This window comes from Colossoma macropomum, unplaced genomic scaffold (genome assembly GCF_904425465.1).
Source record: "Colossoma macropomum unplaced genomic scaffold, Colossoma_macropomum, whole genome shotgun sequence".
In the NCBI taxonomy this organism is placed as follows: domain Eukaryota; kingdom Metazoa; phylum Chordata; class Actinopteri; order Characiformes; family Serrasalmidae; genus Colossoma; species Colossoma macropomum.
The window spans coordinates 1-24,553 of NW_023495846.1; the positions used below are offsets into that span (position 1 = coordinate 1).

The 24,553-nt window shown below is 38.0% G+C and overlaps 1 protein-coding gene across 1 annotated transcript; it reads right to left on the bottom strand.

Annotated features, from left to right (window-relative positions):
• Positions 1 to 11,175: 11,175 nt before the first annotated feature.
• Positions 11,176 to 19,664, bottom strand: LOC118803125 (microfibril-associated glycoprotein 4-like; the record flags this gene model as incomplete). Its single annotated transcript, XM_036563637.1, has 4 exons — positions 11,176 to 11,429; positions 15,284 to 15,451; positions 18,434 to 18,530; positions 19,440 to 19,664. Coding segments are annotated over 4 exons (744 nt in total), but the record flags the coding sequence as incomplete, so codon positions are not given.
• Between the last annotated feature and the right edge of the window lie 4,889 nt (positions 19,665 to 24,553).

The window sequence follows — 24,553 nt, forward strand, 5'->3', positions numbered from 1 at the left end:
AATGGTTTGACAGTTGTACCTGATGTTCGAGTAGGCCAGCTCTCAAGCAGAGAGGGCAGAACTCATCCTCAGCATACAACTAGCACCATAGGATCGAAATTTGCTCTAATCACCGCTTCAGCATTAGCTCATCAGAAGGTGTAGCTTCCATCACTACAGCCTCCTCAGAAACATATCACTTTAATGTTGGGTGACTTAACAATTGTGGGTTCCAGAATACATTTTTGATTGCTTTAAATTACCTTACTTTCAACTTATCTTGTATTCTTAAACACACTGTCTCACGTGAACACACTGTAAAGCCACTTTATATATGAATAATACAGCGTAGAGTGAGGAAGTTTTTCTTTGTGCTGCTGACGATTTTAGTCTGTTAGCACAAGTGCTACAGGTGATCCTTCTGGCTATTCAGAGCTCAGGCAGTGGGGTCACGTGGCAGTGTATGCATGGTTGATTGTCTGCTGTAAGGCGGAGAGGTGGTCCTGGTGAACTTGTCATCAAGAATGGTCTACACCTGTGCATGGTTAAAGCATGCTTACCTAAGTGTGTGTAGGCTGTAAGCTGCCAGAGACCAGAGAGAAAGGATCCCTCAAATGCAGAGCCCAGAAAGCAGCCGAACAAAAAAGGCCTTGAATGGTCTGAATATGAAAAATATAATTTTGTTTGTGAGAGCTGATAAGCTTGAGTCTAAGTTATTTAATCAAACTAGCTCTGCATTGAACTACTCCTTCCTCATGTGTCCTTCCTCCTAATAAAACCAAAAGTTTTAAAGAGATCCACAGATACATCAAATAAGATAACAGTATCATTGTTGACATGCAAACAATGATGATGTTGAGGAATCAGGGCAGAAAAGTTACACATAAGATCAAGATGGAGAAAGAAAGTTACACATAAGACCAGGATAGAGCCAGAAAGTTACACACAAGACCAGGATGGGCCCAGGTAGCGTTGCAGCCCTGGAAGGATGTTGACTACATCTGATTGGAGCCAGAAGGAGCCAAAACAGAGGATACACACCTGATGTCACTGTTGGCCACTGTTTTCTTCATAAAAACCAAAAATGATTAACCGTAACATGGCATTGGTATATTTTTTAATACAGCATTTCATACACCGATCAGGCGTAACATTCTGACCACCTCCTTGTTTCTATGCTTGTTGTCCATTTTATCAGCTCCACTTACTATATAGGTGCACTTTGTAGTTCTACAGTTACAGACTGTAGTCCATACTTTGTTAGCCCCCTTTTACCCTGTTCTTCAGTGGTCAGGACCCCCATGGACCCTTACAGAGCAGGTACTACTTGGGTGGTGGGTCATTCTCAGCACTGCAGTAACACTCACATGGTGGTGGTGTGTTAGTGTGTGTTGTGCAGGTCTGAGTGGATCAGACACAGCAGTGCTGCTGGAGTTTTTAAACACTGTGTCCACTCACTGTCCACTCTATTAGACCCTCCTACCTTGTCGGTCCGCCTTGTAGATGTAGAGTCAGAGACGATAGCTCATCTGCTGCTGCACAGTTTGTGTTGGTCATCCTCTTGTGTTGCGGTGCTGAAGATGGCTGGTTTAAACAGGAGGCCTGACCTGCAGGTGCTTACATAGCTGGACCTTCTCACCAGCAGCAATGGCAACATACCTCAGTGGTCAGTGGAACGACTCTTCAGGAGGTTAACTTCCCAACTTTAGTTGGAATTTAAAAAAAATAATAAATTCTAAATATTAACTTAAAAGAGAAGATACTTTTTTACAAGGTCACACTGCACTCACTGTACTACACATGACTCATTATTTCTGAGGATTCTCTGTGATACAAAAGCTTTTCATCTATTATGTTTACCTAGCTTTATAAAGTTTTATAGCTGTTGTGCTTCACCCATACTCAGTAAATGCCGAACCCCAGCTCAGAATATATGTATTTGTGAGTCAATACATATTTAACTCTGCATGAATGTAATAATTGAGTAATTCAACATTATTAATAACATGTTCACTAATATTTACTTTCCAATTTGATCTTTTCTGTGGTTTTGTATGCTGTGCACTTTTGTGCAAATTAGGATTACTTCCTTATCGCCTTATTAACTGGTGGTGATCCCGGGCCCTCCAGAATAGTTTTCTAGCAGCTGGTTTCCTACATTTAAGTAAACTGGGTTTTACACACGTCTGATCGTGTGTTTTTCTGACTTACAACAGAATGTCTATCGTATATGTGCCCTGACTTGTATTTGCTTACGACAAGATCAAATCAGATAAGATAAAGCATTATTAATCCCTAAAGGGAAGCTGGAGTGTTCCAGCAGCATAAAAACAAGACAAACATTGAACACACGCAAGTAAAGATGATGAAATAATAATAAAAAAAATTATTTATGGTTTTCAACACTGTTACACCTGCAGAGTTAAAAAAGCGATAGATGACAGTAACAACATCACGCACGATATGTGTTTTGGTTTAGATGTTGTTAAAAAAAAACTGGTTGAGGCTTAAAGAGGGGAAATGTATGCAGAGTTGTTTTGAGCCCCAGAGCATCCTAAAACTCAACACCCTGTACTTTGAATATATTCCTTTTTTAATCCGCTGTTCTCCTGCTCTGTGTTAAATCTTACTATACGACTGTGGGTGTGACACAGTTGTCAGTGTGACTGGTTATGCTAATTTGCATAAATTTCATTCAGAATGGAGGGAGCAGGGTCTGCATCAGTGCTTTGATCTGTTATATATGTATCTGAGTTATATGTATATATTGTGGTCTCTCACCACATTGTAGCATGACACGTTCTGTTTGATTTCAATTATCAAAAGAAAAAAAAAGATCTTTCCTGGTCAAACATTTTTTTCTGCTGAGAATTTTACAATATAAAAATGTCTTTAGGCATTTGGAAATAAAATCGTAATTAAAATAATAAAAGTAACTGTGTGAGCAGTGATTTTATCTTGACACAAAGCTGACATAGACTTTATTTTATGCAAGAGTAACTCATCGTATGGGACTAGGCAACAGGCCTGATCTTCATACTGATGAACTTGCTCACACACACCTTCCCCCGCGAAAAGAAAGCTGCCAGCACAACCCAAAACAAAAATACTCACCAGACAAAACTGGCAGCACACAAAAGAGAGAGAGAGAGGAGAGAGAGAGAGAGAGAGAGAGAGAGAGAGAGAATACCATATTTTTAAAGGAAAATACTACAAAGGCAACATATCAAATGTTGAAACTGAAAAATGTTATCGTTTTCTAATATATGTCCCATTTTGAATTTGATGCCAACAACACATTCCAAAAAAGTTGGGATGGGGGCATGTTTACCATTTTTTCTCATTCTTGTTTGATATAGGATTTCAGCTGCTCAGCAGTTCGGGGTCTCTTTTTTGATTTGTTGGACCACAGAACACTTTTCCACTTCCCCTCAGTCCATTTAAAATGAGTTCGGGCCCTGAGAAGGTGGCAGCATTTCGGGATCCTGTTTATGTACTACGTATTTTCACAGAGTTTTTTTCAGAAGTGTTTCTGAGCCCATGCAGTGTTTTCCACTACAGAATCATGTCTGTTTTTAATGCAGTGCCACCTGGGGGCCCAAAGATCACAGCCAGCAAACACTGGTTTTCAGCCTTGTCCCTTTCATACAGAGATTTCTCCAGATTCTCTGAATCTTTTAATGTTATTATGTACTGTAGATGATGAAAAACAAAAGTTCTTTGCTATTTTATGTTGAGAAACTTTATTCTTGAATTGTTGCACTATTTGCCTGTGCAGTCTTTACTTCTGAACGTTTTGGAATGTGTTGTTGGCATCAAATTCAAAATGGGCAAATATTTTTCAAAAGATTTCTGAGTTTCAACAGTTGATATTTTGTCTTTGTACTATTTTCAATGAAAAATTAGGTTTAAATGATTTGCACATCATTGCATTTTGTTTTTATTTACATTTTGCGCAGCATCCCAACTTTTTTTGGCATTGGGATTGTATATATAGAGGATCAATGTTGTACTTAATTCACTATTCACCTATGGTCATTTCATGGACATTGCTCAAAATGTTATTTCGCAACCTTTTATGTATACTGTAACTATAACACAGAGAGTGAGCTGAGTTAATGTTTTGGGAGATTCACAGACACAAATCAAATAAGATAACAGTATCTTTGTTGACATGCAAACAATGATTATAGTAGGGAATCAGGGCAGAAAGGGAAAGTTACACATAAGGCCAGGATGGAGCCAGAAAGTTACACATAAGACCAGGATGGACCCAGATAGTGTTGCAGACCTGGAAGGATGTTGACTACATCTGATTGGGGCCTGAAGGAGCCAAAACAGAGACAAAGGACACATACCTGTTTTCACTGTTAGCCATTGTTGTCTTCATAAAAACCAAAAATATTTAACCATAACAACATGTCACTGGTATGTTTTAATACAGTAGTTCAAATGTGTATAACTACTACTTGGTTCTACATGTTGTTCTTGATGCTGAACTTAAAATCTGCTCCACAGCTTCTTCTAAGCTATGGTGATTCAGATGAGTAGTCACCGCTGAAACATCTGTACGATCCAGTTGTGGTGCTGAAGATGGAAGAAGGCACTGACCTGCAGGTGCTTACACAGCTGAACCATCTCACTAGCAGCAATGGCAACATACCTCAGTGGTCAGTGGAACGACCCATCAAGAGCCCAACTTTCCCAACTTTAGCTGAAGATTTTGTAAAATATTAAATTCTAAAAATTCAACTAAAGTACTTTTTTACCAAGGCCACACTGTATTGCATGATTGTTATTTCTGAGAATTCTCTGTGTTACTCAAGTAATTTAAAGTCTTTATAGCACTTGTGCATTCCCCATACTCACGAGAGGCTGAGTCCCAGCTCAGAATGTGAGTTTATTAATCTCACGACCAATGCACAATTAAATCTGTGTGAATGTAATAATTGAGGAATGCAACATTATTATTATTATTATTATTGTTAAATAGAAATATAGGAGCAAAATAAGGTACTTTATGTCTGTTGTTTGTTGAATTTCCTTCTAAGAATCTGATCCCAAGCCTTCACCTAATTAACTGGTAATGATTCCTGGTCCTGTAGAATCATTTTCGTGCAGCTGGTTGTAATTAGATAAGATAAAATAACATTTTATTAATCCCTAAAGGGAAATTAGAGTGTTCCAGTAGCATAAAGACAAGATCAACATAGTATACACGTAAGTAAAGATTATAAATAAGAAAAGAAATGCATATCGCTGTTGTCGGAACAAAACCTCTTATCTCCAAAATGAAAACTTTAGAGTAGAAGGAAAAAACCTACTTTACTTTTAATGCAAGTCAATGGAACCAGACTTTTGGGCTATTTATTTTGGTTTATTCATCAAGAAATTTTGGCACAATGTAAAGGGCAACAGGCTTTTTTAAATTGTCAAAAACTGAAAAATGACAAAAATGGAGATATGTTTTGTGCCTGATCTCACCTGCACAGTTTAAGGAGAGATCATAGATGAAAGAATGTGTGTTATCTGTATTAACAAGATGAGTTCATGCAATACCTTACATAATCAAGTATTAAAATTCACTGTGTATGTCAAACACAGGGACACAATCAGTTTCTGCGCCACACATCTACAATGGGATCAGTCACCGCTCTGCTAATTTGCATAAAGTTTGTTCAGAACAGAGTGAACAGGATGTGCATCAGTGCTTTGATGTGTGAGTTCTGTGTACATACTGTAGTCTCTCACCACACTGTTTGATGAAAAACATCAAAAAAGAAAAAAACCCAAAAAATTTAAAATGACTTTCTATTTTATAGGAACTTTAAAGTTACCATTTCTATTAGAATTTTACTTACATTCTCACTGACTGTCCAGACAGCCATGTGCAGAGTTAGTAACAGAAGACCTGAACAATAAGGTAACTGCATTCTGTTACAGTGACAGTAAAAAAGACAGTAAATAGATCTCAGGTAGATTATAAAAACAGAGTTATTACCAGCAGGATTACATTCAGTCACATACTAGCAAACTTGACACTCTGTCCAAATCTGTTTTTCTGATTGTTAATTATGTCACTAGAGTCGTGTAGATTTCAAGAGTTTTCATTTTGGGAAGGGGTCAGGGCTCCCCGTCAGCAGAGAAATATAATCTCCCTCACAAGCAGCAGTTCAGTCTTTTACTCAGCCAGTCTACAGAAAGTGTTTTTTATTGTCAGAACTGAGCTTACATTAACGTTAGCTATGGACAAAAGCATGGAACAGAAATATAATGAAAGTGAAAAGATTCTCATTGAATTCATTAGAAGGAAATTATCATTAATGGTAACTAAATCAGTCCCCACTTAGTTTTAAATGAATGCCTTTTAAAACGTGTTGATATCTAAGGGAATGTCTGTAAGTTACGTCGCAAAAGGGAAGCATAAATGATGTCCAATTGGAATTTTCAGAAAGGAAATTATTTTTGATGAGGATCTCAAAAGAGATACTACTCACCTTATTATATCAGCAGTCTGTCATTTTGCTATATAAAACAGTGCAGTTTACTTTTTTTAATCAGATCTTTTGATTTGTCTTTATCATAGTTAATTATTGTAATCCCATGGTAAAGGTTTTAAGATGACATTTTTTTAATATAGTAATCATTTGGATTAGATTAACAGGTAATCTATAAAAGAATACAGTTTAATGGTCATGTGTACAGACTTGGATGCAACATTTTTTTATCATTGTGGTGGACACAAAAAAACTGAGTCTGCCCACTGTGCACTATGTGACAGCAATGACCCTTTCGGAGTGACACACATTCCCTGAATGGAAAAAAGTTCTCTAAAGTTTGTAGCATCACATCTTTAATAGTTTTTAAGGTATTTTGTAGCTAGTAACCGAGACACACACACTGACTGGGAAAACCCAACGAGAGCTCAGACACATACACAGACAACCAGTGCGAGTGATCCAAAGGTGCTTTATTTACACAGTTCTAAGTGAACACACACCAAAACTTAAACGTGGCTTGCCCAGCCTTTTACTTTCACAAGACAAAAGTCCCTCTTACTTGTCCTTTTTTCTGTGTCTCTATCCAGCATACATGAGGCAGCGTCCCCTCTCAGACTGGAAAGAGAGACAGTTTGTCTGCCGAGAGTCTCCATAGATGAGATAAAAAATGCAATAGGCTGTTTTCCTGCTATAATCATATGCTACACTATCCTAAGTTGTCTGAAACCTCCCGTTGTATTGACTGTCTGATTTAAAAATACCCCTACAAACATTTAGCAAACATTTAATAATGCTCTGGTAAATGCAAACTTACCTTTTCTAAGCAGCTTAAAATGTAGTGAATGTGTATAAAAGACGTCTGTGAATGATTAATTATTTGTTGACTAATGAGTTGAATGGTAATGTATAGTCTTTTAGCTACGGGCATACATTTAATGTCTTGATGTGACATTTTAATCAAGAAATACGAACAGGTGATAATTACCCGAATTAACAATGATGAAACATGGTACAATCCCATTTCCAAAAAAGTTGGGACGCTGTGCAGAATGTAAATAAAATAAGAAGCAATGAGATGGAAATGATGTAAAGCATATTTTTAAAGGAAAATACTTCAAAGACAACATATCAAATGTTAAAACTGAAACTTTTTTTTTTTAATATATGCCCATTTTGAATTTATTGCCAACAACATATTCCAAAAAAGTTGGGAGGGACTGTTTACCAGTGTGTTTCATCACCTCTCCTTTTGACAGCACTCTTTAAGTGTTTGGGAACTGAGGAGACACTGCTGTAGTTTGGAAAGTGAAGGGTTTTTACTCTTCTTGTTTGATACAGGATTTCAGCAGTTCAACATTTCAGGGTCTCCTTTGTCGTATTTTTCATTTCATGATGTACCAAATGTTATCAGTGGTGACAGGTCTGGACTGCAGACAGGTCAGTTTAGCACCTGGACTCTTTTAAAACAGAGCAATGCTGTTGTAATACATGCAGAATGTAGTTTGGCATTGTCCTGCTGGGATAATGGGGTTGTAGAAAAAGCTAGTAAATGGTCAGTTACAAGTGTACTTATACATGTTATGAATGTCTGTTCTGTTAAGCAGAACTCATAAACAGCTGACAACTAATTTTATAATGATTGAAAGACCACTGTGTTTGAAAGTTTAATAATAAACTGCATTAGCATTATTAACAGCTTGCTTATAGTAAATGAATTGTTAAAAAGCCGATCTTAAAACAAAATACCAGAAAATTTTACTTCACAGTATCCTGCTGAAAGCAGTGAAGTTAATTTCTATAAAAGTACAGATATTGCAAAAATACTTTAACACAATAATTAATGGCTTGTTATTACCGTCCACCACTGATACTTAATAAGTGTCTCTGTCTGTGACTTGTTAAACCACACAGATTACACATTTTGGATGTCTTTATAAATATAAATATAACTGCGTGCTATCCATTGTTTCTTTAATAACGTTGTTGCTAATAGACAGGAATAAAAAGGAATTGACCTCAATACTGCAGTTCTAGGGTGGAGATACAGTCTAACATACCGTCCACTTCTTATACTCGTCCATCACAGCCCACATCACAGTACACCTGTACAGGTGTGTCACCTGCAGGGTAGATGGTGTAAACACCATTCAGTGTTGCATTAGTGGAGATGTCACAGTTTGTCTGAGAAACTGAGGTGCTTCCAACCAGCAGGGGGAGCACTAGAACCAGAAACGCTCTGAACTGGAGAGAAGACAAAGATTGAGAGACATAATAAACAATAACATAGTCAAATTGTGAAAGTACACTAAAGAGTAAAATAATAAAACTGCATATGTTACACTAATAACTAATGCATTAATGCACTAGTACACTAAAAGAAAATAAAACATTTTGGAACTGAAAGGGATACTCATGCAAATGGCATTACCCAGTGTGGCCAAACAGTGGCGCCATTCATAAGGGAAACATTGTTTGCCACAACATAAAATGCTGCAAAACGCCTCCTGAATCTAAAGTGGTAAAATTTTGTACAGTTTATACAGTGGATGAACAATTAAAAGAACTCAATCAATTGTTTTGATGACAGGTAATTTCCACACTTTTATTCATTTTGTGAAAACTATATTTGCTGTTAAAAAGAATAAACAGACATGAAGACCGGAGAGCTGTCTGTGGGAGAAAAGCAGAGAAATAGGGAAAATGGAACAGAGACATTGCACAACAATTTGGCATAGTCAGTACAACAATTTGAAATGTCTTGAAAAAGAAAGAAACCACTAGAGTAATAACAACCAGACCAGATATTGGAGTAGTTGTGTTAATTAGTTTATTTGTGACCGAGGAGGGTGGTTGTACAGTATGCTGAAAGTGTCTACTGTCCTTATGTGCCATGTGGTCCTGTGTTACCCCCTCCTTGTGTTTTGTATGGGGCAGCGCTATGCTGGGTGTTTCTGGTCTTTGTAAAGACTTGCTGTTGAAGTGCCTGTTCAATCAAGAGCATTCACCTGTATGTGCAATGTTTTCCATAAACAACGACTTCTTCACTGACACTAGACTGGTATCAGAAATGGGATATGGCCGCTGAGCTGGAAGAAGTCAAGTGGTGTAAAAACGAACTTGAAGGTAGACAGCAAAGAACACATAGGAAGGGGAAGGGGGCACTGAGTGCTACACCCACCCTTTACCTGATAGGTTCCGCCAGTTAAGAGTGAGGTGACTGGCTGAGGAAGACGGCAGAGGTAACAGTGCGGTGAGACTCTACGATAGAGAGATACGACATATGTTCACTTAGTCCGCTTCAGTGAAAAGGCACCTGGGAGCTGTACTCCGCACAGCTGCAAGTGGTTGTCTGGCATCACCGCTGGATGGTGGCTGCCACTGTGATGCAGTGGTGTCTGGCACTGGGCGGCAAAGCACTACAAGTGCTGGTGGATCTGCCGCTGGACCAAGATGATGACCTAGAGCCTTTGTCCAGGAACCAGCAGCATGGTTGGCTAGGTGGCTTGTCCTAGAGAGGTCGAGGCCAAAAGGAAAGTGGAGCACTTCCTAAATGAGCTGCTACCAGAGAAGTCAGAACTCATCCTCAGCATGATCAATCAGCTTCCTGACAGACAGGAAACAGCAGGTGTAGCTGAGGGAAGTACATATAGATTATATATAGTCTACATATTTCTTGTATACTGTGTGTGCCGTGTGTATTGTATATTGTATTGTCTGTAAATTATTTGTACATTGTTTTATATTACATTTAATATAAAAGAGACACCAATGGCAAACTTAGTGTGCGTGTCAGCATATTTTGCCAAAAAATCTGATTCTGATTCTGATGAGTTCTTTATCACAAATGTCTTAGCAGTCTCCAGGAAGCAGATCTTGAGTAACAGAAATACTCCAAATCAGCAGGAGGAGCTCTGGAACCAAAGAAAGTGAAAGAACGAATAAATCCACCTCGTTGTCTGTCACCAAGCCTAAACTTGTGGTTTGGTGCTTAAGTGCAAACCACACATTTCAGATTTGTCAAAAGTGTGTGCTTGTTAATAGTGTGAGTGTGCAGATATGTACAGTATGTTTGTGGCACAGTTGCTGATATTTTCATTATATTAGCATTCTTTCCTGATATTTCTGAAATTGTGTGTTAGAATGTCCCCAATGCTTCTAACTATGGCATACGCACTTAACTCAATCACACTTCAGTGAAGTCTTCAGGAAAGTGTGAGTTTATTGTGTGTTTAGTGTGGTCTTGTACACTGTGTCTTTGTATGACTGCAATGAGTTGTTGACAGTTGTGGAAGAGAAGACAATCAGGTGTGAAATAAAACGGTTTTGTTTCTCAATTTGTCTTGTTATTGAGCTGGAGCAATGTACATAAGCATATTAGCTAATTAGCTATTTAGTATGTGTAATTCCATTTATTCACATTTTGTTTAAATAAATGAGAATTGGTTAATGCTTTTAATAAAAATATTTTAGTTTTGAGAAATAATGCAACATTTTTTGTACTGCAACAGCTTTTATTAAATTTAATGTACTGAATAAGACATGCACAGATTTAAACAGAACAGCAATCTTCTAATAAACTATGTCAACTTGTGTCTATCTCCAGAGGCTACATGCTACAAAGAAAAAAAGAAAAGAAAATCTGTGTTGTTAGATTCTGCCTTTTTCGTTTTAAGCAAGGGGAACCCATTGCATGGTTCTAGGCCACAGGCCTGATCTTCATACTGATGGACTTGAGACCATAATCATACGTTTTCCAGTGATACCACACATCTCCAATAGCGAAAAGGGTGCTATCCCTTCCCCACAGATAGATACCGTTGGGGTTAGCATGGTGGCAACTATTGTACCAAAATGCTCCAAGGTAGGATTTAGCACAGTTACCACCCCAAGTGTCCTGGTCTTTGTCAAAGGTGGAGAACTTCTGTCCATTGTGGTATCCCAGTGAGTCACCTGCAGACAGAAGGATCTGTCACTACAGAGATGCTTTACACATTCACTATCACAACACAGAGTAAAGGACGACTTTATAACATAGTTATATTGAAAATGACTTTCTATTTTATATGAACACTGTTCTCTGACTATCCAGACAGCCATATGCAGGGTGGTGTGGTAATACAATACATGTAAAAAGGAAAAGGATTACATTTACAAACTTGTCACACTTTGTCAGAATTGGCTATGTCATTGAATGTCAAATATGTCACATGATTTGTGTAGATTTAAATTTGAGTTTTTATTTTGGTAAGGGGTCAGGGGTGCACAGAAATTTCCCCTCACAAGCAGCAGCTCACAGATTTTTTTTGTCAATCTCTAAAATTCTTTCTGCTTTTTTATTGGCAGAACTGAGCTCACATTAGTGGTAACTAATATTTTAACTAAAATGAAACAGAAGAACAATGAAGCGGTTTCACTTGGTTTCACCTTCGCGATATATTTACTTTTACATACATGATTTCTTCCTTCCATTTTTTTCTTTGAATGGGTGCAAAATCTGAAGATGTGTAAATTATATTTATTGGTAATTAAACACACTTTGTGTGAAATGAATGCATTTTAATATTCTTAGAACATGTTGATTTCCATGGACTTTAACCACTGAAAGTTAAGGGACAATCAACAAATTACATCACAAACAACATTCAGCAAATTTTAGCTTTTATATTTACAACCCCGTTTCCAAAAAAGTTGGGACGCTGTGCAAAATGTAAATAAAAACAAAATGCAACGATGTGCAAATCATTTAAACCAATATATTTAATTAAAAATAGTACAAAGACAACGTATCAAATGTTGAAACTGAGGAATTTTATTGTTTTTTTGAAAAATATTTGTCCATTTTGAATTTAATACCAACAACACGTTCCAAAAAAGTTGGGACAGGAGCAACAAAAGGCTGGTAAAGTTGTGTAATGCTAAAAAAAAATACTTGGTGGTTAACTGCCAACAGTTCAGTAACATGATTGGGTATTGAGTCTTTCAGAAGTAAAGATGGGGAGGGGTTCACCACTCTGTGAAAGACTGCATGTGCAAATAGTGCAACAATTCAAGAATAACATTTGTTATTCTTAGAATAATGTAAAATAGCAATTAACTTTTTGCTTTTCATCATCTAGGTACATAATATCATTTAAAAAAATCTGAAAATCTGGAGAAATCTCTGTATTAAAGGGACAAGGCCAAAAACCAGTATTTGCTGGTCATGATCTTTGGGCCCTCAGGTGGCACTGCATTAAAAATAGACACGATTCTGTAGTGGAAATCACTGCATGGGCTCAGAAACACTTCTGAAAACCACTGAAAACTGCTGCATCCACAAATGCAAGTTAAAACTCTAAAAAGAAAAAACCAAATATAAACAGGATCCAGAAATGCTGCCACCTTCTCTGGGCCCGAGCTCATTTAAAATGGACTGAGGTGGAAAAGTGTCCTGTGGTCCAACAAATCAGCGTTTGAAAAAAACAGTATTCATGATGGTATGGGGGGGCATTAGTGTGCATGGCATGGGTGATGTGCACATCTGTGAAGGCCCCATTAATACTGAATGATATATACATGATTTGGCAACATACACTGCCATCCAGACGACGTCTTTTTCAGGTAAGGCCTTCATTATTTCAGCAATACAGTGTGTAACCACATTCTGCATGTATTACAGCAGCATTGCTCCATATTATAAAGAGTGCTAAACTGACCTGCCTGCAGACCAGACCCGTCACCCACTGATAACATTTGGCACATTATGAAATGAAAAATACCTTAATTTGACATTTAAAATACAACATTTGGTTTGTTGTCTTTGTACTATTTTCAATGAAATATAGGATTTAAACTGATTTGCACATCATTGCATTTTGTTTTTATTGACATTTTGCACAGCATCCCAACTTTTTTGAAAATGGGGTTGTATATCTAGATGTGTTAACTTAGAACATGGCACCTTTTGTTTGAACTCACTCTTTTTTCAACTGAGCAAAAATATTGGAACATGTGATTCGCTGGTGTTTCTTGTTGCCCAGATGTGCCCTGTTAGATTGAGTTAAACAATTAGCTCTGAATGTCTACTCCTGGTTTGAGCCTGGGGTTTATTCTGTGAAGATTACATTTGCTATTTAAAAGGATGAACCAACACGAAGGCCAGAGAACTCTCTGCAAGCCAAACTGAGAAAAGAGGGAAAATTGAATCATTGCACAAGCACTGGGCGTAGCCAATACATCAGTTTATAATGTCCTGAAAAACAAAGAAACCACTAAATTACTAACAACCAGACCTCAAATTGGTCTGCCAAGGAAAATAGCAGCAGTTGATGACAGGAACATTGTTAAGGCTGTGAAGAAAATCCCAAAAACAACAATCAGTGACATCACCAATGACCTCTATCAGGCAGGGGTGAAGAGAACACAATCCATTACGCAAAGAAGACTTAGAGAGCATAAAAATAGAGGCCATACCACAAGATGCTAATCACTCATCAGCAGTAAGAATAAGAAGGTCAGAGTGGATTTCACAAAGAAATTCAGAGATGAGCCTAAAAAGTTCTGGAACCGAATAAAAAAGTTTTATGGATTGATAAGACCAAGATCAACCTCTACTAAAAAAGAAGTGATGGAATTGGCATAGTGTGGAGAAAAAAAGATCTACTAATGATCTCTTTATTTAGAAGCTCATCAATCAAGCACGGGGGAGGTAGTGTCATGCCTTGCACTTACATGGCTGCTTCTGGAACAGACTCACTTCTCTATAATGATGATGTAGCTCATGATGGCAGCAGCAGAATGAATTCAGTCTACAGAAACATTCTGACTGCCAATTTACAGAGAAATGCATCCAATCTAATCAGGAGAAACATCATCATGCAGCAAGACAGTGATCCAAAACACAAGACAAGGCAATCACCAGACCTCTCTAATTCACTGAGCAGCATTTCATCTTGTAAAGAGGAGACTGAAGATACAACCCCCCAAAAACAAACAACAACTGAAAGAAGCTGCATGACAAACCTGGAAAAGCTTCACAAAAGAAGAATGCAAAAGATTGTTGATGTCAGTAGATCACCAGCTTGATACAGTTATTGCAATTAAAAGATATGCATGCAAATAGCTATTGTTATTTTTATTATTTGATATGTATTATTTTATTATTATGTGACATTTGCTTACCTAAAAATTGAGGGCCCTGACACCAAAGACACCATGTTTTAAGTTACTTAATACATCTAGGTGTAAATATCAGGAAATCTCAGCTGAATTTCTGTTCTCTCAAACCCAAATGTCTTCACTCTCTAGCCAAAACAAAAGAACTGGCACTGCCGTTCCAAAATCTTTGGAGGGGACTGTATACTGAACCAGTGTAGATCCAAGTAAGCAGTTCTTGCCCATGTTGAGCAATGAAATCAGACTCTCTGAGACAGGCAGAAGTATGTCTTGTGAAACTATAGCATCAGTAATGTGAAAAGAACAACAAGTAGTAGTGCTCCAGCCAGTAGTGCTCTAGATATTTTCAGGGCTCATGACTGTCTTATTTGCTCCACCTGTTTGCTTTTGGTCCAAGACAAAGGTAGATTTTCAAATTCAATGGCCTCTTGAAAGCCCACACACTGCTGCAGAAGGCACAGTTTTGCTACACATTATACCTGTTAATTACCAGCTGTTACATTTGTACAGTCTAACATGTCTTTTTACTCTCTGTGTAATTCACTATATGTAGCCTAACTCTAAAGGGATCATCAACATGACAATGGCCTTTTTTTCATCCATCACAATTTTTGTCCTTAATTATTTCTATATTGTTAATTGTATCTTACCGGCTCCTCCATTGATGAATCCAGCAACGGTGAGTTTGTAGCCATTGACATCAGATTCCACAGAGAAATTAGAGTACTGGGCGTAAACCTTCCCTCCCTCAAAGTCCTCCAGGTCCACTCTCAGCTCATACTTTCTCTTGCGGGTGAGCTGGTAGAGTTTCTCCAATCCTGTTGATGCAAAGGCCAAAACAGTTATAAAGGTCATTCATGAAGATTCAGGTCCAAATTGTGACTACATAAGAAGCAATATGCACAGCTTATCCCTAATATGAAGAAGTCTTCATTTTCCAAAGTTTTTTATTATTTTGCTGTTCTAACACTGAAAACCAAAAAACTGTTCGGTCTTGGTTCTAAGTTTCAGAAACATTTTAAATAACCTTGAAAACTCAGATAAATCACAAGTCAATGAGACTAAATGATAGCACCATAGCATGTGATTGTGTTTATGTGTATTCTACTTGTTTCTTGATGTGTTTGTTTCATTACATTATTAAATGCTGTTAGGATCTAAATTAATTCAGGTCCAAAACATTTCACACTGGAATCTTACTAACTCTGTGTTTAACGCATATATATTTTCAATATCTCAAATTAGCACATTTGTGTCATATACTTCATGATGTGTTCAACAGAACTTTAATTTACCCCAAAATAAAAAAGTGTTGTAACACTCTGGCACATTTTGAAAATTAGGCTCTGCGCTACGGAGTGACACAACTGTCTACACAGCAAAAAATGTTATCTTGTCATCTTAATTCAAGTAGATATATGTAATAATCCTAATTCTGAGATTGTTGTAAGAATATTCTAAGATTATTCAACTACTTCTGGACAGTTTTTGCTGAAGTAAATATATGTAATATAAAAATAAAAGTGACATAATCTCAGTATATTGGCATATTATTTTTATTTGGTTTGAGAAATAAATGCCTGAAACATGCAAAACTACCTGCCAGTATAGTGAAATAATTTGGTACAGAGTATCGTAGAAGTAAATAGATTACTTTGTCCAGAAAGTAATAATTACATAATCATAACAGAGAATAAGTAATATCTTGAATGGACTACTGTTCTGAAATAATCACCCCATGTCACAATGCCTATAATAATAATAATAATTTTAATAAATAAAAGTATTTATTTTAATAAATAGTATTAATTAAGAACCGTATAAGAAAATTACACAGATCAAATTAAAAGATAAGTACCATGATACATAGAGCTTTAATTAAATGCTGAGTTAAAGAGATATATTTTTAGATGCTTCTTAAAAGTGAGCTCTGAGCTTGACTGTCTAATAAAAGGTGAACTGAGCTCCACAGTTTAGAAGCAGAATAACTGAACGAGTATCTCCACGTTTTCTGTATTTTATGGAAGGTGTTTGTAGAAGGTCAGTATCTGCAGATCTAAGATCACATGTCTAAGACACTCTGTTATGTAAGCCTGTGCTTTAAGGTCATTTAGAGCCTCAAAACTAGTAGCAGAACTTTAAAATCTATCCTAAACGATACAGGCAGCCAGTGCAGTTCTTTTAAAACAGGAGTGATGTGATCCCTTTGTGTTGTTTTTGTTAAGATGTGTGCTGATGCATTTTTGTACAAGTTGTAAGGGATGTATTGTTTTTTTTTTAGTTAGTCCAGTAAGAAGATCATTACAGTCATCAACTTTGCATCACTCTGAGATAGAAAAGACCAAACTTTAGTGATATTTCTTAAATGATAAAAAGCTACTTTAGTGACTGTGTACACTGTGTTTACACTTTCAGATAAAACAGAGCTTGGATCACACAAAGGTTTTGTACTTGATGCTTGGCATATGAAGCGAAAGAACCAAGTTTTTCATACAGCAGCTTTCTCTGAGTTTTTGTACCAACAATCAGTATTTCCGTTTTTTCTTGATTTAATTGTAGAAAATTGTTCAGTCTGTCTACAGAGTCAAAAGGAATGTGTCCCTGGGTGTCATCAGCATAGTTTCCTAATGACATCACCTAGCAGTAGCATATACAAAGAAAAGCAAAGGCCCTAAGACTGAACCTTGAGGGACTCCACAAGAAATGCCAAATCTTTTTGATGAATGATTTCCCATTGACACAGTGAACTGCCTATTACCTAAATATGATTTAAAACATTCTAAATCTGTGCCCAAGAGGTCGACCCAGAATTCAAGACATTGGATTAGAATCTTGTGGTCAATGGTATTGAAAGCTGCACTAAGATCTAATAAAACCAGAATAGAAGGATTTTGTGCATCAGCGCTGAGCCTGAGGTCATTCACAACACCATCCAATGCTGTCTCAGTACTATGCTTAGAACAAAAACCTGACTAAATTTTCTCATATAACTTGTTTGATATTACATATGCATTTAATTGTTTGAAAACAACTTTTTCTAAAATGTCACAAGAGGTTTAAAATTGGTCTAAAATTATTTAGTCTACTACTCTCTGGAAGTTGGACCTGCCCAGACTGGAATGGCTCATTCCAGCTTCGCTACTCCATGGCTTCACCCCTTCATTACATACACTGGCAGCTAATATAAGGACTCATTAATACTGAAACTATCTATACTGACATTAATACTAGTATTACATACGGTCTGCTGAGTCTGTGCAGCACTTTGTTCTGACTGAAAGAACTAAGTTAGCTTTAGAGATCAACTCTTTGCTTTCTTCCTTCTTTTTGTGTTTCTCTGCTGCATTTAGATGACTACAGTTATTTTTTTCCTCTTAACACCCAGAAAATCTCACCAAATTAAATTACAGAAAATAATGGCTACAATGAAAAATAACAGCTATTTTAAAAATACATGTATAAATGTACTTCAGAATAAGTTATTTAACATCAACAGGTACTGTTATCCAAGTTGTATTTTCATGGGGCACTTGACAGCTGTCTACCTTTGCCTGGTGCAAAGACCATCCCTGACTAATATTTATGTACATAACAAAACCGTATTCCTGATAGTATTGATTTTAATCTGATTATTTTAATTAATGTTTAAAAAATAACACCTTAAAAATAAGATTGCTTACAATATTTATTTTATTGCTTTTTCTTTGTTTTTTTCACATTTGTCTTTAGACTTCATTCTTTCAGTTTCAGTTTTTAAAGAAATTGGTCTCTACACTGTGTTTCTGATAATGAATTCTCACCCAGCCAGTATTCTCCATTTTTGTTCCCAAATCCTTTCTTGTACTGCTCCCATGGTCTGTAGAAGTTCAAACTGCCATCCATTCTCCTCTGAATCACCTGGTGTAAAGAGAACATCCACTTCTTTAGCGGAATAAAGACAGTCATACACACTGTAAAGTATTATGAAGATTTCTTGTAGAGCTTCAGCCTAAATGAAATAAAAATCTAAAACTTTTGCAGCAGAAGATGTTTTTTGTGTTTACATTAGCTTAATTTTCTTTTTATTTACATTTAATGGTGTTGGGCAAAGTCCAGAAATCCAGTACTTGAGTGAAAGTAGTAATACTATAGTAGCATAATATTACTAAAGCAAAAGTATAAATGCTTTACCTAAGTTAAAGTACCGATGTACTTGCTTTTAAATGTACTTAGTTATCAAAAGTAAAAGCATTGTTAGATATTCCAACATTTCACCTTTTGTGTCTTTTTTAAAATGGGGTAAAATTTCACTCCCCATACAAACTTCTGCAATTTTGGCTATCTGGTTAAAAAAATTGCAATAATTGGACATTTGAGGGGTGGGGTTGAGTGAAAGGTGTGCTATAGTTGGTTTGAATTATTTTTGAAAATGCATTATGTTGTTTTATATATTATGGAAAATCTAGCTTTTTCTTATGGTGTTACAGAAAGTAGCACAGTTAAAAGTAAAAGTCTCAAAAAAATATATTGATAAAAGTACAGAAGTAAAAACTAGTTAAAAATGTATGTAATTAAAACAATAATTTTTACCACTGACAAGTGTCTCATTATGGGTGATATTTCAATTCTACAAATTACACATTTAGGACTTTTTCATATATACATATAAATACATACAGTTCACAAGTTCACTAATATTGATAGTTCACTAGTTTATTAAAACTGCACTTGCTAACAGACAGTAATAATTAATATTTCCTAAAGATTCAGATGTGAATTGACCTGAAAACTTTAGTTAATCTATTAGAGAAATACAGTCTAACGTACCGTCCACTTTGCATCCTTTATTTGTCCATTACAGCCCATGTCACAGTACACCTGTACAGGTGTGTCACCTGCAGGGTAGATGGTGTAAACTCCACTCAGTTTTTGTCCGTTAGTGTAGATATTAGAGCAGTCTGTCGGGAACAGTTTCTGAGAAAGTAAGGTGCTCTCAACCAGCAGGGGGAGCACTAGAGCCAGAAACACTCTGAGCTGGAGGGAAGACAGAGTGATTGAGAGACACAATAAAAAATAATACAATAGAACAGCACAAGTACAAGAAACATTAAACTACTGTTTCCTTACATCTATCTGAAAAAAAAATGGCAGTTACGTAATGCAGAACACTGATATACACAGACTGGCCAATTCATTAAAACCACCTCCTTGTTTCTACACTCATTGTCCATCTCAGCACTGCAGTGACACTGATGTGGTGATGGTGTGTTAATGTGTGTTGCGCTGGTACGAGTGGACCCCCAGACCCAGCAGTGCTGCTGGAGTTTTTAAACACTTCAGTGTCACTACTGGACTAAGAATAGTGCAACAATCTAAAATATCCAGCCAGTGACCACTGATGGAGTAGAGGATGACCAAAACAAACTGTGCAGCAACAGATGAGCTATCTGACTTTACATCTACAGGGTGGACCAACAAGGAAGAGCTGTCTAATAGAGTGGTCCTGTGGGGCTCCTGACCATGAAATGGGGATAACAAAGTATGCAAAGAAACAAATGGACTACAGGCTGTATTTGTAAAACTATAAAGTGCTCCTTTATGGTCAGTGGAGCTGAGAAAATGGACAAAGAGTGCAGATATAAGGATATTGTTCTAATAAAGTGGACGGTCAATGTAAGCTCAATCCTCATTTCAAATATTCACAATACCATAACAAGATGACTGAGCAAGATGAGAGTAAACTCTGACTTACTGTCATTGTTGTTTCCAGAAGCTCTTCCAATAAACAAAAACCTACAACTTGATTCTGAAGCAGAGGTTAGGTCTGTTCCTGTAAGTGTCAAATTAAATTATATTTTTATGCAAACTTCAGTCTCTATTCAACATGAAATTAACATGTGGACTTGTTGCATTTTGTCCACCACAGTCACATCGACATAGTAATGCCATCAACATCAATGTCAGAGTAGATGTAGTCTAATCCTGTCATGAGTTGTCAACAGAGATTTTGTTCAGAAATATAACAGTGTCATGTTACCATTACCGTAATTGTTATAAAAGTTTATGTCACATGCTAATTTTGGCTGCTATATCAAACATTATGGCATCTGACATGACAGTTACCAGGAATAATTACACAGTACTTTAATATAACTGAACATTATCTGCCACAACATGTTCGTGTCAAAGTGAAGGGTTACCGAGGTGACTATAAAACCACTGGAAAAACTACTTTAAAGTAAATAAGGCAGGCTGTATGTTCTCTTTCTCCAAAAGAAATGCATTTGGGTCAATAACCAAGAATCACACAGAACAGCAGAGATGAGGCAATTAAAGACATCAAATGTGACTTACCTGTAAGGCTTGTCTTACCCCGTCTCAAGTGTTCATACTCGCATGCTTTTAAATCCTGCTGGACCATCAAACCCCTCCTACCTAGAGGACAGGAAGTCAGCATGAAAATTCCTTAAGGAAATTCCCGTCACTGGCAAACAACCTCTTGCATGCATCTATTGTATGTTTAGATTTGAAAATGTCAATAAAATTCAGCAGAACACACATTAATATCCAATGTAGCCAGATCATTATTACAGTATGTACTTTAATATTAACTCAAGCCAAAAACATTCAATTGCCTGTGTGGAATGAACTTGACATTTGGGCAGCTCTTGCACCAGAAAAGGAGAAAATGTTTTTTAATCTCTTGCTAAATATCTGCTCTGTGATTGCAACATTGCAAAAGTCTGGATAATGAAGCACAGCGAGAGAATAAAGAGAGAATAACTTTTGTGATAAATTGACCACTGAAAACAACAATATTAAGACATTATGTATGCTACTTCTGCGTTATGTATGTTCTAACAGTTAGATTGGACTGTAAGACTGCCATTATTCCACATCTTTCTCTAAGATTATTTTTAAGTTCAACCTGAATTAAAATTCATAAAGCCCTTGTCAATGAAAGTAGGATAGCTTGGGGTGGAACTAAACACAGAGTAAAATGTAGCATAAATATTTTATGTGATTAAACAGGTTCAAGCAGAAAATGCTTTTGTATTCTCATAGCAACATCTTCTGTGAATTCAGAGCAATTAGATAGATATTTCTCTAGGTTTACCACGCTAAAGAAAATACCTCGACAGTAATTTACCTTAACAGTAAAAGTATTTTTAATTACTGAGTTTACAGATTTCACATCTATATTATTTAAATTTTGGTCTTGGTGTCTCTAACATAGCACCTTTTTGAAGCAGATAAACAGCTCATAGTGAGAGCTTGCCAGCCTTATCAACGGGGTTAGTTTAAGATCCCCAAAGTAAACAGAGAACTCAATACGCCCCCATATACATTTATAACAGATTCTTTTTTTTGAAGGTTTTATGCACAGATTCATCAAAAACATAAAATAGAAATCACTTGATTCAGGCACACTTACTGGATTGGGGCCTTGATGTGGCAGAAGGGCTTCTGTGGTCTAGGGATCTTCAGAGCTAAGTCATCTGGAGCAGTATGCTTGTGGTAGGATCTCCCAAGGTGAACAGGTGTGGAATGATGACTCAGACTAACATGATACAAAATCCCCTACAATCAATGGACACAATATGTTGGGTACCCTGCCTGGAAGAGGGTTTCCGGGACCTAGCCCTGGAGCCTGGCCTAGGGGTAGACTGCCTGTTGGCTGGGCAGAACATGTAACCTGGCTGGGCTCAGTCCAAAAAGGCAATGCGGGGGGACCATGTCGGCCAATTAGCTTCGAAGTTCATGGTGGAGGACCGGTGCAGTGCCTTATAGGCAGTGGGAGATGGTGAGGCCTTTGGCGGCATGTAACCCTCAGGTGGAAACAGGATCTTGGCCTGTGGAATGTAACCTTACTGGGGAAAGGAGCTGGAGCTTGTGTGGGAGGTTCAGAGGTACCAACTGGATACAGCTGGGCTCACTTCCATTCACAGTGTTTGCTCTGGAACCAAACTCATTGATAGAGCTCGGTCCCTTTCTTACTCAGGAGTTGCACAGGGTGAGAGGCACCAGGCAGGTTTGGTGATACTCAGAAGCCCCCGGCTAGCTGCCGTGCAGTTGATGCTTGTCCCGGTGAACAAGAGGTTCTCATCAATGCAATTTAAAATTGCAGGGAGGAAAACTCTGTTGTGTATGCTTATGCACCCGAACAACAGTTTTGAGTATTCAGCCTCCTTGGAGTGAGTGAGTGGGGTTCAGCAAAGGGCCTCACCTACAGACTCCATAGTTTTGCTGGTAGATTTCAATGCTTATGTTTGCAATGACTAGCAAACCTGGAGGGGTTGATTGGGAAGAATGGTGTCCCTGATCTAAATCCTGAATGGTGAATTGTTACTGTATTTCTGTGCTAGTGATGGACTGTCCATAACAAACACCAAAGTTGACCACAAGGATGTTCGTAAGGTACCAGACGCCTGTGGTACCAGATCTCCTTAGATCAAAGGTCATCTGAATTGGGACCATATGTTCTGGACAGTCGGGTGAAGATAGGCGCTGGCAGACCCAAGCGAATAGAGAGGGTGTGCTGGAAATGACTGGCAGAGGCCCCTGTTTGGAATGATTTTAACTTCTACCTCTAGGAGAACTTTTCTCATGCACCGGAGGGGGTAGGGGACATGGAGTCTGAATGGAGCCTGTTCAAAACCCCCATTGTGGAAGCTGCCAGGCATAGCTGTGTTGTTGGTGCTTGTCAGGGCAGCAACCCAAGAACCCCCTGGTTGATACAGGTGGTGAGAGGGGCCGTCAAGCTGAAGAAGGAGAGCTTTAGGGGCTGTCGTGTGTGGCGGACTCCCGAATCAGCAGACAGGTATCGATGGCCATGAAAGGCAGTAGTGGTGACATTGGAAAAAGCAAAATCCAGAACATGACAGGAGTTTAGAGAGGCCATGGAGGAAGACTTTCGCTTGGCTTCAAGGAGGGTCTGGACAACCGTCCGGCAACTCAGGAATGGTCGGAGTGGCTTCTTTTAAGCTGTACTCAGCAGAAGTGAAGAAACTTTGACTTCAAATGAGAATATTGTGGATTGGTAGAAGGAGCACTTTGAGGAACTCCTAAACCCGAGAGACATGCCTCCCTCATGGCAGTCAGGCCTTGAGCCCTGACTCAATTTTCCTAGTGAAAGTCACTGAAGTAGTAAGGCAGTGGGGGTGGATGAGATTCACCCAGATATGCTAAAGGCTCTGGACATTGTTGGGCTGCCATGGCTGAAATGCCTCTGCAGTGTCGCATGAAACTCAGGAACCTTTGGACTGGCAGACTGGGGTGGTGGTCCCTATTTTTAAGAAAGGGGACCAGAGAGTGTGTGCCAATTGCTGGGGTATCACACTGTTCGGTGCTGGAAAGAAGACTCAAACCAATAGTCAAACCTCGGATTGATGAGGAACAGTACAGATTCTGTCTTGGCCATGGAAGTGTGGACTAGCGTTTCACCATAGCATGGATTGCTGAGGGGGTATGGGTGTTTGCCTATCCAGTCCACATGTGTTTTGTGGACTTGAAGAAGGTTTATGACTGTGTTCCCCAAGATATTCTGTGGGAGGCCCTCTAGGAGTATGGGGTGCCAGGCCACTACTTCAGGCCATTCGGTCTCTGTATGCCTGTTGAGATGGTTCAGGCATCTGATTAGTATGCCCCCTGGCCCCCTCTCACTGGAGGTTTATCAGGCACGACCAACTGGGATAAGACCTTGAGGTTGTCCTTGGACCTGCTGGAGGAAATATATCTCTATGCTGGCTTGGGATCCCCCAGAAAGAACTGGAGGAAGCTGCATGGGACAGGGTCATCTGGAATTCTCTGCCTTCCCTATTGCTACTAAGACCCTAGCTGGATCAAGCAGTTTAAGAATATGAATGAATGACATATACAAGGAATTTGTCTTGGTGGGTGCACAAATTATGACATGTAACAATTTAAACAGACCAGATAAA